The sequence below is a fragment of the Crotalus tigris genome, unplaced genomic scaffold (genome assembly GCF_016545835.1).
Source record: "Crotalus tigris isolate CLP2741 ecotype Arizona unplaced genomic scaffold, ASM1654583v1 scf7180000017937.1871474, whole genome shotgun sequence".
NCBI lineage: Eukaryota > Metazoa > Chordata > Lepidosauria > Squamata > Viperidae > Crotalus > Crotalus tigris.
This window is the reverse complement of record NW_024096729.1, coordinates 1,200,991-1,216,139: the sequence shown is the minus strand read 5'-3', so window position 1 is coordinate 1,216,139 and position 15,149 is coordinate 1,200,991. Positions and strand designations below refer to the sequence as shown.

General features: G+C 41.5%; 1 protein-coding gene across 5 annotated transcripts in view; it reads left to right on the top strand.

Moving 5' to 3' along the window:
* The window catches only part of SPRYD3 (SPRY domain containing 3), a 44,730-nt gene that overhangs the window by 14,222 nt on the left and 15,359 nt on the right, over positions 1–15,149 (top strand). For all 5 annotated transcript variants that reach the window (XM_039344760.1, XM_039344759.1, XM_039344763.1 and 2 more), the window contains exon 7: positions 14,552–14,701. In XM_039344760.1, coding sequence (XP_039200694.1) covers positions 14,552–14,701 — 150 coding nt within the window. The remainder of the gene's footprint in view (positions 1–14,551; positions 14,702–15,149) is intronic.

Sequence of the window (15,149 nt, the reverse complement as noted above, 5' to 3'; positions counted from 1 at the left end):
GATTTTTCTCTAGTTTTCTATCGTGTTCATGTACGATCTGCCTGTTTTTCACCAGCAAATGGACATAGCAGCATCCTAGTCTGGATCACTTCACACTACATTTGGGCTATGTGTTTTGGACTGAGTACCTGTAAGAATTTCTTAACAACTTCAAAGCAAGCTCATTGTGGTTCTATTCTGTATGTTCCTCGCTCTGCTTTAAAAATAAAATAAAATAAAATTTAAAGACAGTTTATTTACATATTTCTTTGTTCATCAAATGTGTGTCTCACATTCCCAGCAAAGCTGACTTGCGGCACACCTCATGCAAGAGAACATTTTGGTACGTGAATCTTCAGATTGTGTTTGTAAAAGGTTCTGCTGTCTTTCTGCCAACATCTTGCTCTCTTTGTGAGAGGACAATAAGCAGTCCAGTCAAGCGGTGACCGTACCTAGATTAGCCTTCCAGTGAAGTTAAGGAGGTGGTTTATTTGCACTTGGTATGAGGACTTATTTCTTTGGCATCGGAAAGTAGAATGGAGGAAGGAGGAAGAGGCAGAGCCGATATTACGGTCAAAATGTTATGGCACCAAAAAGATCTCTCTCAATGAGTCATTCCCCTTCCCAGCTGTATTGCGTGCAAGTGTTTTGACACTTGGAAACTCCCAGCACAAAGGGGTAGATTCAGATAGTGAGTCATTGTGTCTCTTCTATGGGAGTACTCTGGGTCAACGTTGACCCAGGCATGTGCTCTGACTCTGAAATCTAGGCTTCCAGTAGCTTCTTGGGCTGTAACCTGAGAAGGAGCCATCTTCACACCCGGGTGAAAGCACTGCAGCTCTTTTGCCTACAAACCAGGCTGTCATCTGGTGTTTTGCAGTAGACAACATCTGTAAAACTGGACTTGAAGAATTGCCAAGGAGACATTCCGGCCCTTTTCTGGGGAGCCTGTTGTTCCGCAAGATTTGAAAGAGTGATTGGAGTTCAAGCTTTGAGCCAAAATAGGCTTGTGGGGAGCTCTTCCCCTCAACCAAGACGCTTTGAGTCGTTTGCCTGTTACCAGTTCTGTCCTGTGCTGTCTGGTTGTTTACTGCACTTCATAAACGCTCTGCTTTAATAATGCTCTCTGGTGATTCTAGTTTATGCTTTTTGCCCCCCCCCCCACCACCACTCCATTGTCCTAGAGGGAGAGATTGTACAGATAATGGTAAAGGCTGCATTGCATTAAATCCAGAAAACCACAATAATTGTAAACAAAAGGACACTCAAGCACCCCAGTGAACCAATACGATAGAAGGAAAAGACAAAAGCTCATAAAAAACGGAAAAGGGCTTTCATCAAGTGCCTAAAAGATACCAAACTTGGCACTAGGAGAATCTGTCCTAAGGAGACAGTTCTAAAACTGATGTGCCAGCCACTTTCTTATAGTATTATCTATGCTATCACTAACAGCAATAAGGTTTTGGAGGAATTTCTGAACGTGAGATAAATTCACATGAGAAGCATAGTAGTTATGAGTTGCCTGGATCCTATATTTATAGAATTTTAACAGTGACTTTTGCACTGAATGATACAGCATGATAATTCTGAGTCTGGCAAGTATTGCGTGTCATATTGGTGATCGTTTATCAGCTTTATACCCATGAATCGATCAATTTACAGGTTCATCATATTGCAACTGTCCAAGAGAGAAAATACATGTATGAAGCAACACAGGCTCTGTATCACATCCAGCTTTTTGTATCGGACTAATACTGGGAACTGGATGTCCACAGCTATGTTTATGCTTTCTAGAAGCTTTCTAGAAGCTCGGGAGATTGCCAGCTCCGGCAGTTAAAAGATGCACTTCGTTCTTTCAGAACACTATTATACAATTGGTTACATTGGAAGAAAGACTGCAGTGAATTTAAAGCCTGGCATTTGATGTAACACATGAATGTGTTCTTTAAAATATTTTTGGAAAATATTTCTTATCTATTAAGGAACCACCTGGGAATCAGTACCGAAATCAGAGGTAAAATGGAAAAATCATCAAGGGATATGCATATACATACAATGTGGTACCTAATATCTCTGTCTAATGCATATACATACAATGTGGTACCTAATATCTCCGTCTTAGGCTGAAAGCACTGAAGTGATTAGCCAGTAGGCTGCTGTGTAGAGTCTGCCTGCCCAGTGCTCTCCAGAACAATACAGGTAGCCTCTAGAGAAACTACATAATAGCACATAGTGTTCCATTTTCTTTTCTTCCAGCAGGAGATAGAAGAGCTGGCTTAATGAAAGTCAAAACCCAACATCCTGTGTTCAAAAAGACCAAGTTCTGCCAAGTTTGAAGGTCAAATTTCCTTTGAGTCCTGGTAACTTCCTGGACATATCCATGCAGTTTTCTTGGCAAATAATACAGAAGTGGCTTGTCCCAGGACCTTTGATGGTCCCTCTTTCAAATGCTAACCAATTCCAGCCTTGCTTAGTTTTTTGAGATCAGCTAATGGTGGCTAGGTGGTGCCCTCTGTAGCTGGCCTCTCTACCTGTTGACTTTCTTCGGACTTGTGGTGTCATTGAAAACTTGGTCTAATTTCAAGCCTTTAACAAACTTCCTACTAGCTTGAAAGCAGATAGGCAGGCTATGATCCCCTAGACTACATTTGGGCCCTCAAATATTCTTAGATCTTGGCCCTGACATTGTGTGGCAAATATTCGATTACGGGGGTGTTTTGTTTTCATTTTGGCAATTCACTTTTATTCATCTTTATTTTATTTCATTTTTATTTAAAAAAGAACAGATTCTGCCCTCTGAAAATGTCCCATATACCTGCTAATATTATTGGACAAGGCCCTCTGATGCCAATGAAGACTGAATTACTGAACCCATGCAGCCCTCATACAAAATGGGCTATATAAATTTGATAAATAAATGATTGCCAACTCCATTTTAATGACAGCAGCAAGAAACTAAACAACAACTCCTCCTCCTCCTCCGCAACATTTTATACCATTTGAAAGCCCCATTTTTATTATTTGTGAAGTAATGGTTATGCACAACTACCTTCCTTCTAATTGAGAGCTAACTCAAGTACAGTAAGATCCATAATAATAAAATATGGTGCTAAATAGAGAGATTGACATTTAATTTGAGGCTTCTGTAGCTCATACTGAATGAGATATAGGACAATTGTGGGATTATTTTCTGGTTGAAGATGTATACCTACCTATATAAAGAGCCAGCTCTCCTTGCCGAGAGATTTTGATGTGGAGGGGAAGTCCTGAAAAGCCTCCTCCCATGTTTCCATCTGTAATCCCATAATCCTGAATTCATGTCACTCCCCTGGAGACTTGTTCATTTGAAACAACACCAAACAGCACATTTCCAAAACCCTAGCAACAGCTCTACAGCAACTCTGATTCTTCTTTGGCTGATCAGTGGACTTTGAGCTACATTTGCTCATTTGTTAGGTAGTAGTGTAGATTATTTGTTATAAAAATGTGTATTTTATGTATTGGTAGATGTGCTATGCTATGGTACGTGCTATGCATTTCTAGATAACTTTATAAGTGAGTTTGCAGGGATGGTTTCAAATATAGCTCAACTAACTCACAATTATCCAACTTGCCTTCCTCCTATTTCCCTTGCAACAACAACCCTATGAAGTAGATTGGGCTGAGAGGGAGTGACTGGTCCTAAGTCACCCAGTTGCCTTCCACGGGTAAGGCAGGATTAGAATTCATGGTCCCCCACTTTTTAGCCGGGTATCTTAATCCTTAGATCACAGTGGCTCTGAAATGAAAAGCATTTCAGGTTTTTCCTTCGGCAAACACTGCTTACTTTATAAATGCATTGCTGGGGGGGGGGAGCAGTTCTACCTACCAGTTTGTGCTTCTTGCTTGATTTACCCTGATTCTTAGCACTAATGTGGAGATTCAGAGTATCAGAGCCATGCTGATGGAAAGTTGGTTTAAGATCCATGCAACTCAGAGCTTTGCATATTTCTTTACCAAAACCAGTTCAACAACACATCAATTGAACAAATTATCTCTTGGCTTGGAATTGGGTCTGCTGTCTCGTTCAGACTACCTTGGACTTGGACTCGGGGTATATTAAGGACAGATTTAACTTGGCCACCCTGCTTGGCTTAAATCTGGAATATGCTACCAGGTTTAAGTTCCTTCAACTGCTGTTGGCCGAGGATTGGTCTCATATGACCAGCACAAAATGCGGGGCCTGCATCTGCTTATCTTAGAGGTTCACTTGTTTGTCTTGGACTCGTCCTTGCTTGGCCATCGTGTTCTTGTCTTTGTCTGCTGGAAACTTCCCCTTATAAACTAGAGTTGAAAGTAAAGTTCCATCAAGAAGCTCTTTGGATGGAATTTTCTTTTCCATAGTTGTGGGTCTGCTTGCAACTTAATATGAAGTGGCGGAGGTGCAGGCTTGGGCTAAGGGTTAGAGAAGAGGCAGGCTTGCAAGACCCAATTTTTGTGTCTAGCATTGCAATTAACCAAGATAAAGCTTGAATAAAACGACCACGTTCATTAGGAATATATATTTCACTTACCAGATTTCACAGAGAAGCCGGCAATGCCTTTCTTAGTTCAGAGAGATAGAATTTATTTGTAGTGCCTGCTTTAGCCCTTTTCAGAGGAAAAAAAAAAACTAGATTAAGATTTACAGCAAGGTAATTCTTATCCCCAGTTCCGAAACAAAACCTCCGTCCTGTGTATCTTCATATTGTGCTCATGCTAGCTTGCTTTTTTTATATGACCCCACAAGACAAGGCAAGTGCTCCACTCTGCCTCCTTCCCCGATTTCAAAATTTCTCCCTCTTTTTAATTTCTTCCTCTGTTTCAACTCGTTTTGTGCAATTATAGCACATCCCTTTCCAATGCATATTTGAATACTGGTGAATTCTTTTCCTTTTTTATTTTTATTTTTTTTGTCTCCTTAAAGTAATTTTACTCACTTGTGCTAAATTCCCATCCAGTATACTTCAGGATCTTGCAAAGGCCATGTCCATTGTGAACTTGTGACTTTTGCGTTGAGAAAGGGTGGACAGACACGGGATGTATCCATGAAGGAGAGTAGGGAACGAGGCTCGGGAGAGTGTGGGAGTGCAATAGGTGGATAAGCTTGGCAATTTGTTCCTGAAGAGAAGTGCCTCTCACCACCAACCCTCCACAGAAACTCTCCCAAGGTGGGATTTTGTTGCGCCACATAACCTGAAATGTAATATCCTAAAAGAAGTTTGGTGTGGGTTAATGGATGAATTCCAGAATCAAATCTGAAAGGAAAAGTCCCCGTTGGGCTTTGAGCGCGACATTAAAAACGTGTCCTGTTTAGTCTGATCTAGAGCTAGTTCATATAAGGGCCAGAGTGATTTAGGGAAACCTTCCCTTCTTGCCATCGTTTGAAGCAGTCCCTTAGGCAGGAGGTGGAGATCTTTGGTCTTTCTGAATGTTTGGTGCCAGATCTTCTAACAACCTCAGCTAGCTGCACCTCTGGAGAGGGAGGTTGAAAGATATAATTCAGCAACACCTAGAGTGCTGTTTCTGAACCTTTGCAACTTTCATCTGCATGGACTTCAACTCCCAGAATTCCCTAGTCAGCATGGGTATTCTGGGAACTGAAGTCCATACATTTTAAAGTTGCCCAAGTTGAGAAGGGCTGATCTCAAGCAGGGATCCCCAACCCCTGGACCCTGCTCCAGCAACAGTCCATGGCCTGCTAGGAATTGGGCCACACAGCTGGAGGTGAGCAGCGAGCAAGTGAACCCTGCTGTAAACGGCGCCTGCATGGGATCTAGGTTGCGCGCTCCTCTTCTCCCTCACCCTGATCTGTGGAAAAATTGTCTTCCACCAAACCGATCTCCGGTGCCGAAAAGGTTGGGGACTGCTAATCTAGAGGCTACGTATTCTGCACATTTTATAGGATGTAGCGAAGCAGAATTGCTAGATGTTTTCCACTTCCTTCATTCCGTCCTCCATCTAGCAACGCACATTTCAACCATGTGAACTCCATGACTGCTCTCTCCTTCCTCCCTCCTCCACCAGGCTGATGGAAAAATAAAATGCATAACTTGAATTCTTCTCTCGGACAATTTTAATATTTTGTTTATTAAAGGGCAGCTCTTCAAAGGTTGAGTGTGGGTTTTCGGCCCACCTCCGGAGTGGGAGGTGGGCTTGGATTTTGCCTCACGTCTCTTGGACGGGATTGTCTGTTTCTGCAAATCTGGGTCTCTTGGAATTTTGCATGTCTGGATTATAATAGCCTGGAGCCCTCGCCTTTCCCAGAATCACCCTGCTGTAGGAATTGGAAGGTGAGCAATTTTTTCTTCCCCTTCTGATCCATCACCAAACTTCAAATTAGACTTCTGGTATGACCAGCAGACAAAACACACACTTAAGATGACCCAGATGAGGTGGCAGAATTTGCCTCCTCTTGCAGGAGCTAAGCAGGCTCAAGTGTCAGGATGGAGACTGAGCATGAAATCTAGAATTGTGATCCAGACTGGCTACATTCCTGAAGAACACACTGAGAAACCATTTCTGTGTGGTTGTTGAAACTCGGTCCTGTACAGACCCTACAAGTCAAACCTAACCTAATTGTAATGTGATTCAGTGGGAAAAACCTAACACCTCTCCCAAGGTTCACACCAGGATTCCAAATCCTAGCCACATAGTAGTATAATATCCCAACCCTTCTGCATTATCACTGAGCCCCCCCCCCCATGACACTTTTCTTCTCTATGCAATGTTCACTCTAGCCTCAGTTTTCATTTAGTTTGTTGTGCTGTTGGCATGGGTACAACAGTTGTCTTTGGGCTGTTCCTGCCCTATCCAGGTTTTATGCTGGTCTGCTTTGTGCAGATGAACCCTGCCAGAATTTGCTGGGGTTAGCATGATTTTTTTTCCCCCTACAGACCCTTGTATTGTTAAAATAAGAATTATGTGGCAAAAGAAAATGTCTGTTGTTTTTCAGAGGGAAGGAAACAGAAAAACCTGTGTTTTTTTCCCCCCCTAAACATCAACTTATTGTGCATGGTAGTTCTGCTTAGTAGACCATTTTTCAAGTCACTGATCTTTATGCTGTTTGTGGAAAGAGAAGGGGAAATGTTAATAAAACTCAATCCGGATACTTTATTAGCACATTTTCTTTCCTGAAAAAAAAAAACCAAACACTTAAGCATTGCACACATTGTCAATACAATCCTGATTCTAATAATTGAGAGCAATGCATAAAGGGCAATGCAGTTGAGCTTCTTCAACTGTTAGCAGCTCATGACATGATGTAGGCTTTGAAATGTTATCTTCAAAACAATAGGGGCTAGAAACTTTTATTAACAAAAAAATAAGACTCTTGGAATACTTAATCCTCCCTCCGGTTTAAGAAACTGTATATGCTTGGCACACTGACAAGGTAGAACAAGTGTGTTTTCCTGGGATCGGACTTTGTAGTACAAATAAGAAATTGGGGCTGGGAAGGCTGGCTCATATATTCTGTCTTGCCTGGCTTTTGATGTCCGAATAGAAGTCTTGTCACTGAAAGGGGATTAAGGTGCTTTTTGAAAGAAGAAAAAGCTTTTATAAGTTTAGCTCTATACAACAATGCTGTTAGCCTCCTTGTGGGGCTGACCATAAAAGTTTAGCAAGTTCACCCTAGCCTTATTCTTTTCTATCTAGCGAAAGGAGCACTGCAACATCACTCTAATTCTATCCGGGTTGATTCTGGCCGAGATATCATGCAGCTGCATATTTTTAGTCCACCAATAAAATCACAGAGGAGATTTCAGTCACAAATTTGGGGAATCGAGTCTGTGTTTGTTTTTCTTTCATCCCCAAAGTGACTCTAAACTAGAGGTCCCCAAACTCGGTCTGGGACCAGCAACGGGGCGTGCGCAAACAAGTGGAGCCCCACTTGTGGGATGCAGTCAGCGCACGAAAACATGCCCCCTCCGGTCTGTGGACACACCTGTCCCCACAGAACCAGTCCTTGGTGCCTCAAAGTTTGGCGCCTTTGCTCTAAGCAGTTCTGTGGCCATTCAACTGAGACAGGGAGCAAAACTACAGGTAGCCCTCGACTTACAGCAGTTCATTTAGTGAACACTCAAAGCTACAAAAAGCATTGAAAAATAGGATCTACGACCGTTTTTCAAAGTTGCAGTCTTTGTGGCATTCCCCCTTAATCATGTGATCAAAATTCAGATGCTTGGCAACTGGTTCACACTGATGACTTTTGCTGTGTCCCGGGGATCATGTGATCCCCTTTTACGACCTCCTGACAAGCAAAGTCAATGGGGAAGCCAGATTCACTTAACATCCCGGGTTACTAACTTATCAACTGCAGCCATTCACTTAACAACTCTGGCAAGAAAAGTCGTTAAATGGGGCAAAACTCACTTAACGAATGTCTCACTTTAACAACAGAAATTTTGGGCTCAATTGCGCTCGTATGTTGAGGACTACCTGTATTAGGCAAAACATGAAAAATGACCCTAAGGACATCACCTTATTTCTCCCATTAAAGCAGTGGTTCTCAATCTTTTTAATGCTGCGACCCCCAACTGGTCGTAAGTCGAGGACTACTCAACCAGTCGTAAATCGAGGACTACTCAACTGGTAGTCCGTTTGCAGACTGGGGCTTTTGGCAGGCTCAGCAGGGCGGAGACAGCCTGGACAATTCCTATTGGCTTTTGAAAGCCAATAGAATTAGACTCTATTCAAGAGAGTCTATTCTATTGGCTTTCAAAAGCCAATAGAATAAAAGGGAGTAGCACAGCTAAGGAAAAGGAGAAAAAAAATGGCGGACTGTGTTGTTTGGCGACCCCCGTGAAATGGTCGTTCGACCCCAAATGGGGTCCCGACCCACAGGTTGAGAACCACTGCATTAAAGGAAGGGGAGGGGGGGGGAAGGGAAAGATAAAGAAGTCCCTGCAGATTTTACTCCGCTAGTCTTTGCTGACTCTAGGAAGGGAAAGGGTGAAGAAAATGGGGTTATTTTCTAGTCAAGGCTTTTATCTTAAATACGTTAGAATGCGCCCTTCCAAGTTGAAATTGTGAAACTCCAGGCAGGCAACAGACACTGGGGAAGGCACACATGTGTCTCGGCATACCATTTGTGCCACAGCCTTCCCTAACATGGAACATTTGGGGCATATGTTGAGAATTCTGGGACATGTGGGCTCAACATTCATGGGAGGCACAGCTGGAAAAATCCCGGGGAGAATGAGACTCGAGAGTGAATTTCACATTAGATACTTTGCTAATACTGGTGCCAGTGACTGTGCTGTCGAAACATGAAACTTAACCATGGCTCTCTCATCAAGGCAGTGTGGTATAGTTAAGAAAGTGGCGTACTTATGACTAGCTATTACTGGTCATTAAGTATTGTCACTGTCTGGAAGAGGTGAAGAAATGACTCTTCTGAGGAGTCGATAATTGTTCAAACTTTGAAGGGAAAAACAAACAAACACGCCAGCATGTTATTCCAATATCAGTCGCCACATCAGATGGCAAATAACACGCAGCCACTTACCCTTTCCTCATTCAATTGTCCTCCGTCCAATCCCGACTGTCATTTGCTTGGGTTTGTTCTTACTGTAAAATTATTTTAATTTGCAAAAGTAACGGGAAGCCTTTCCACAAACCTTATTAACTGGGATGAAAAAGCATTTGATTTGAAACGTGGGCAAAAGAGCCTTAACATTGCAACGGTTCTTCCTCCAAGGAGAGAAGATCCTTGTCAAGGTGGCTCACCCCTTGTGTCAAACCGTTTCCCCCGATCCAGCTGTTTGAAATGTTTGCTTTCTGTTTAGATGGATGAGCAGTTCTTGGAATTCTGCAGCAGCCTGGAGAGCCAATGGAAAGGGTCAGCGGTTTGCGTTTTTTCCACCCAGCTGCAGAAGCCAGGAAAGTTTGGTTCAGCATATGGCTGGGTTTCTTGAGAGGTGTTCCGTGCACACAGGCAAAAAAAAAAAAAAAGGAGCACCGGAGGGTCAGCTTCTGCATACTTTGGATAGCTCTTCATCATCAATGCTCTGCTGGCCTAATTTAGGGACTGAGTGTGGTAACCTGAAGGGTACATGCAGTGGTTAGTTTCAGTTTCTCCCAGGAAACGGGTGTGATGCTGGCCCTCCTGGCGATGTTTCCCACAATCCGTTTGCTTTTCTTTTAAAAAACGCAAGATTTCTAACCCGTGTGGCTCGAAGGATAGACTGGAAAGTATGCAAGAAATCTCTAGAATGTATTACTGGCAGCCCTGTTCTTAGGCAAAACTGGTGTTGGATGTCATGAAAGGCTAGCAAATTAGAATTTAATGTGTTCTTGCGTTGGATTGCCAGCATCACAGAAAAAAGATACTTGTGGGATGGTTTGCCTCCGGTGTCAATATAACTTGGCTGTCCCGGGGTACAATGTTCTTAAAACTATGGGGATGGAGATGTCAACATTTCTGTTTGGTTTCAAATAGCATAACATTTAGGTTAGGGTCTGTCATATCAGAACCCTCTGAGGAAAAGATCTAGTTGTTAAAGATACGGGCTTTTATGCATAAAAAGCTGCTGGCTCCTTATATTGTTAGCATAGTAAATGATGCAAAACCAAAAAGTTTGTGAACATTTATTCAACTTCCTTAGTTTACATAGAATTATTTGCATCCTTGGTATAAAACTATGTAAGATATTTTGCAATGCAAAAACCAAAATAGGATTTTTGCTTCACTGCCACTGGATGTGAATCACATGGAACAGGATCTGAGCAGGACTAGAGGCTTTTTAACTCTTTCGAGCTGTTTGGTGACGAGACAATTTCTTACACGAACACTGCTAATGAACTCCACCTTTATAAACATTATTTAATTGACATTATCTATCAGGTACAACATTTGAAAGGAGAGCCGATAGAAAGATAGATAGGTACAGTAGTGGCCAAAATTGTGGAAGCCTTTTGGGAAAAGTGTACAGTAGAAATGCCACCTTCGATTAAGTTTCCACCAATTTTTCTTAGCCTTGTTCACTTAATAATACTATTTTACATTGCTTTCTGGGCAACCAGTCAACTCTTTGCACCATTACTTTAATTTTATTATGTTTTACAAGCTCACCAAATGAAAGAACACAAAAAAACCCCAACCAACTTGATAGCGATCACATAACACACTGACAAATGTCCTCCTCTCAGCTTCAATACATGACATCAATAACTGAATCCTACTGTGATCTGATTGGCTCATTGCCAAAACAAGATGATACCTGATTGGCTCTCTAAACACTCATGCTCATTGGCTACCATCAGATGAAGGAAAGCTACCTGATATCAACCTAAGCCAGTTGTGCTTCCTTTTTCTGGTTATTTGGCTATATCATTTCATAGAATACAATACAGATAATTGAACAAACTATGTTGCTTTGCATTCTTGATTAAATTATCTTTCCATTGATATATAATTTTATGGTACTACTCCAAAAAAAAAGTGGTGTTATTAGCCATCAAACCTCAAAAATACACTTTTCGCAAAAAGTTTTCACAATTGTGGCCACTACTGTAGATTAGATAGATAGATAGATAGATAGATAGATAGATAGATAGATAGATAGATAGATAGATAGATAGATCACTTATATAACCATCTATCTCACAAAATAAGAGCCGAGGTGGCGCAGCAGTTAGAGTGCAGTACTGCAGGCCACTTTAGCTGACTGTGTTCAGCAGGTCAGCGGTTCAAATCTCACCGGCTCAAGGTTGACTCAGCCTTCCATCTTTCTGGGGTAGGTAAAATGAGGACCCAGATTGTTGGGGGCAATGTAAATATATATATACATTGCTTACTGGTGTACACCGCTTAGAGGGTGCTTGCACTTAAAGCGGTATATAAGTCTCATAAATAAATAAATAAAATAAATAAAATGTTACTATGTAAAGCAGAGTAAATGTATACAGAATAACTGTATAACAATATAAACTGCATAACTAGCATATATAAACTTTAAAACAGTAGTATAAAAGTTAACATATCTAGAAAAAATATATGATTAAAATGCAAGGAGAGGACAGCAGATGTTAACCACAACAGAGCCATCTCAACACTGGTATCCTGGGGCTATCAGGCCTCATGGCCAAATTAAGTTTTGAGGGACTTCTGAAAATTAACAAGGATGGAACCTACTCACTTCAGGGGGGGATGAAGTTCCATAAGCTGAGCACCATGGCTTTTGCCAGTTGTGGCTCCAGTGCAGACAGGACCTACAGCATACCTCTTCTGCTGGATTTGATGGGAATCAGGGACAGGTGGTCCTTCCGATAATCTGGCCTCATGCCACGAAGGGGACTTTAAACTTCAAAACCTTGAATTGGACCCAGGAGCAAACTGGCAACCAGTTCAAAAGGAGCAGAGGTGTAGCACGTTCCATTCTAGAGGCACACATACAGTGACTGCCTGTCCCTCCGCATATATTATGTGCAAGTTGGCTTCTGTGCAGACGAGATCCCGGAAATACCCCAAGTCTGTGCTTATGTGGAATCTATGTGTGTCTATAATTGTACACACCTGAATCCTGACCTTTTGCAGACTTCATTGAAGTGCCATCAGTGAAGAAGACTATTCTTGCACGCTGAATGTTGTTGAAAGCATGGATGTGGTTATTGCTGAAGGCCAAAAGTTCAGTCTTGTCACTTATAGGCTGCCTATCGGGATGGGCACAAGTAATATTTCTTTAAAACTTGTATGCGGGAAATTGCTCTGAGGTTGATGAAATCTATAACATCCATCTAGACAAGGCTTCCTCAAGAGGGAAGAGGAATAAAGCAGGGTACAAAAAGTACAGGGAGACCTTGATGTGCAACCACAGTGGGACTGGAACTTCCATTGCTAAGCGAGTCGCTTATTAAGTGAATTGCCTCTGATTTTCTGACCTTTTTAGTTGCAGGTGTTTCCCCCATTGACTTTGCTTGATGGAAGCCAGCTGGGGAGATTGCAAATGGCGATCATGTGACTTCCCCCCTCCCCAGGCACTGCAACCATTGTAAATGCATGCTGGTTGCCAAGTGCCCTAACTTTGATCATGTGAATGGGGATGCTGCACTAGTTAGTAATGTGAGGATTGGTCATAAGTCCCTTTTTTCAGCATTGTCGTAACTTCGAAAAATTGCTAAATGAATGGTCATTCAGAAATAAAGCAAACAATTTTTAAACCAGAATGGATTTGCCTGTGTTTTCCTCAAAAATAAGACTAGGTCTTAATATTAATTTTTGCTCTAAAAGATGCATTAGGGTTTATTTTCTGGTTAGGTCTTCTTTTTGGGGAAATATGTCCATCTAGCTGACAATCTTAACTGGGGCTTCTTTTTGGGGTGGGGCCTATTTTACGAGCGTCCTGAAAAATCATGTAAGGGCTTATTTTTCCGGTTGGGTCTTATTTTTGGGGAAACACGGTATAAGTAAAGATGTTGCATTATAAAATCAAAATGATGGCAGCATATATTCTAGAGATAGCCTCAGCAAATTATTAAATTGGAGCAAGAATTAATAATACATGGAACAGCAGCGTAGTCTGCTAATATATTACATAGTTTAATGGTTTATTTGAAAAACACCTATAATCAATATCCATCTTTGGAAAATCCACTTCTTTTAGTTGTATTGTTTTATGTTTGTAACCATTTCAGGTTTTACAGTGAGATCAAAATTGGCTGATCTTCCAAATTATTGCAAACTTTAGCTTGAAAGTTTCTATCAAATAAGATAGAGTAGTTTGGGGATGCATATCTTGGACTCCCACTTCAGTTGTCTGTAGCATATTCAAAATACAAAAATACTGTAAGATGGGAAAAGCAAATAATAATAATAGTTGTTGTGGCTTATCTGAAAGACCATTCACCAGAGAGATACAACTCTGTATGGAAAAGATGGGTAAATTTTGTTCAGAACAAATATGGGATTAGAAAGTATTATTTAGCTTTTGAATAATTTATTGTATAAAGTTGTTATGGTTAGATTTGTTGATTTTATTGTAATGGAGTTAAAGGGGTTTTAAAATTTTTTTTAGGATTTATGTATAATTGATTGATTTTTATTTAATTTTTTATGTTCTTTTTTTGTTGTTTTTAGCTCTGTACTCAGCTCTGGGAAGGGGGGGAGGGAGAGAGGTGGGGAGGGCTTTTATTGTAAAATGTTTATAAAAATTTTAATAAAAAAAATAATAGTTGTTGTTTTGGGGGGATATTTCCCATCTTGTTGAAAAGCAACCTTATGTATCCATGGAAGTGGTTATGTGATATTTGCCAAGATAGGATTTTTCTAGTTTGTGATTTCACATGTTACTCTTGATTTGATTGCTGTTCCACCTTGTAAGGCATACAGACTGTTTAATTACCATGCAGCGACCAAGTCTAATGAATGCTTACCCTATGGCTCTCTCAATTACCTTGGGGAGTCCCTGTTTGCTCTTTTGCTTGTCAGGCTTTCAGAATTCTCTATAATTAACACAGAGGATGTTGATAGGATTATGGCTGCCTGTGGTGACTTCAGAAGATGGAGTGTCAGGCCAGATGGGCGATCAGCTATTGTCTTGTCTTCTCTTTGCAGCTCTTGGAATATATAGGGAAAGGGAAGAGCATCATTGACGTGGGTCTTGCACAAGCTCGGCAGCCTTTGAGTACCAGGAGTCACTACTTTGAGGTGGAGATTGTGGATCCAGGAGAGAAGTGCTATATCGCTCTGGGCCTTGCCCGCAAGGTAAAAAAGCTGGAGAGTAAATGGAGACTGTTCTGCCTTTAGAGGTTCCCTCATTAACTTGATGTTCCCAGGTGTGCAGTCTCAACGTGGCATCAAATTGGGGGAAACAACTTAGTGTCTGTGTGAAGGGATATGCCTGCTCTGTGTTGTATATTGAGAGAAGGTAAAAAGTCCCCTTTAACATGGAGCTGCTCAAGACCTCTTTGCCTTGCAATACACTCCCTCAGGGCTCATCGACACAGCCTTAAGCCAAAATTATTCATTGGGATTTTTCCCATGTGGTTCCCTCGCCATCTTCTGGGGAAGCACCACCCAGTTTACAAAATCCCACAGTCGTTGACAAAATTGTTTGCAGCTGCCCACAAAAGTTGCTGTAGGGAAGAACTAAGCAAGGACTAACAGAAGGCCTAAGTTTGTTTCTCAGTATAGCTTGCATTCCTTGCTCTTT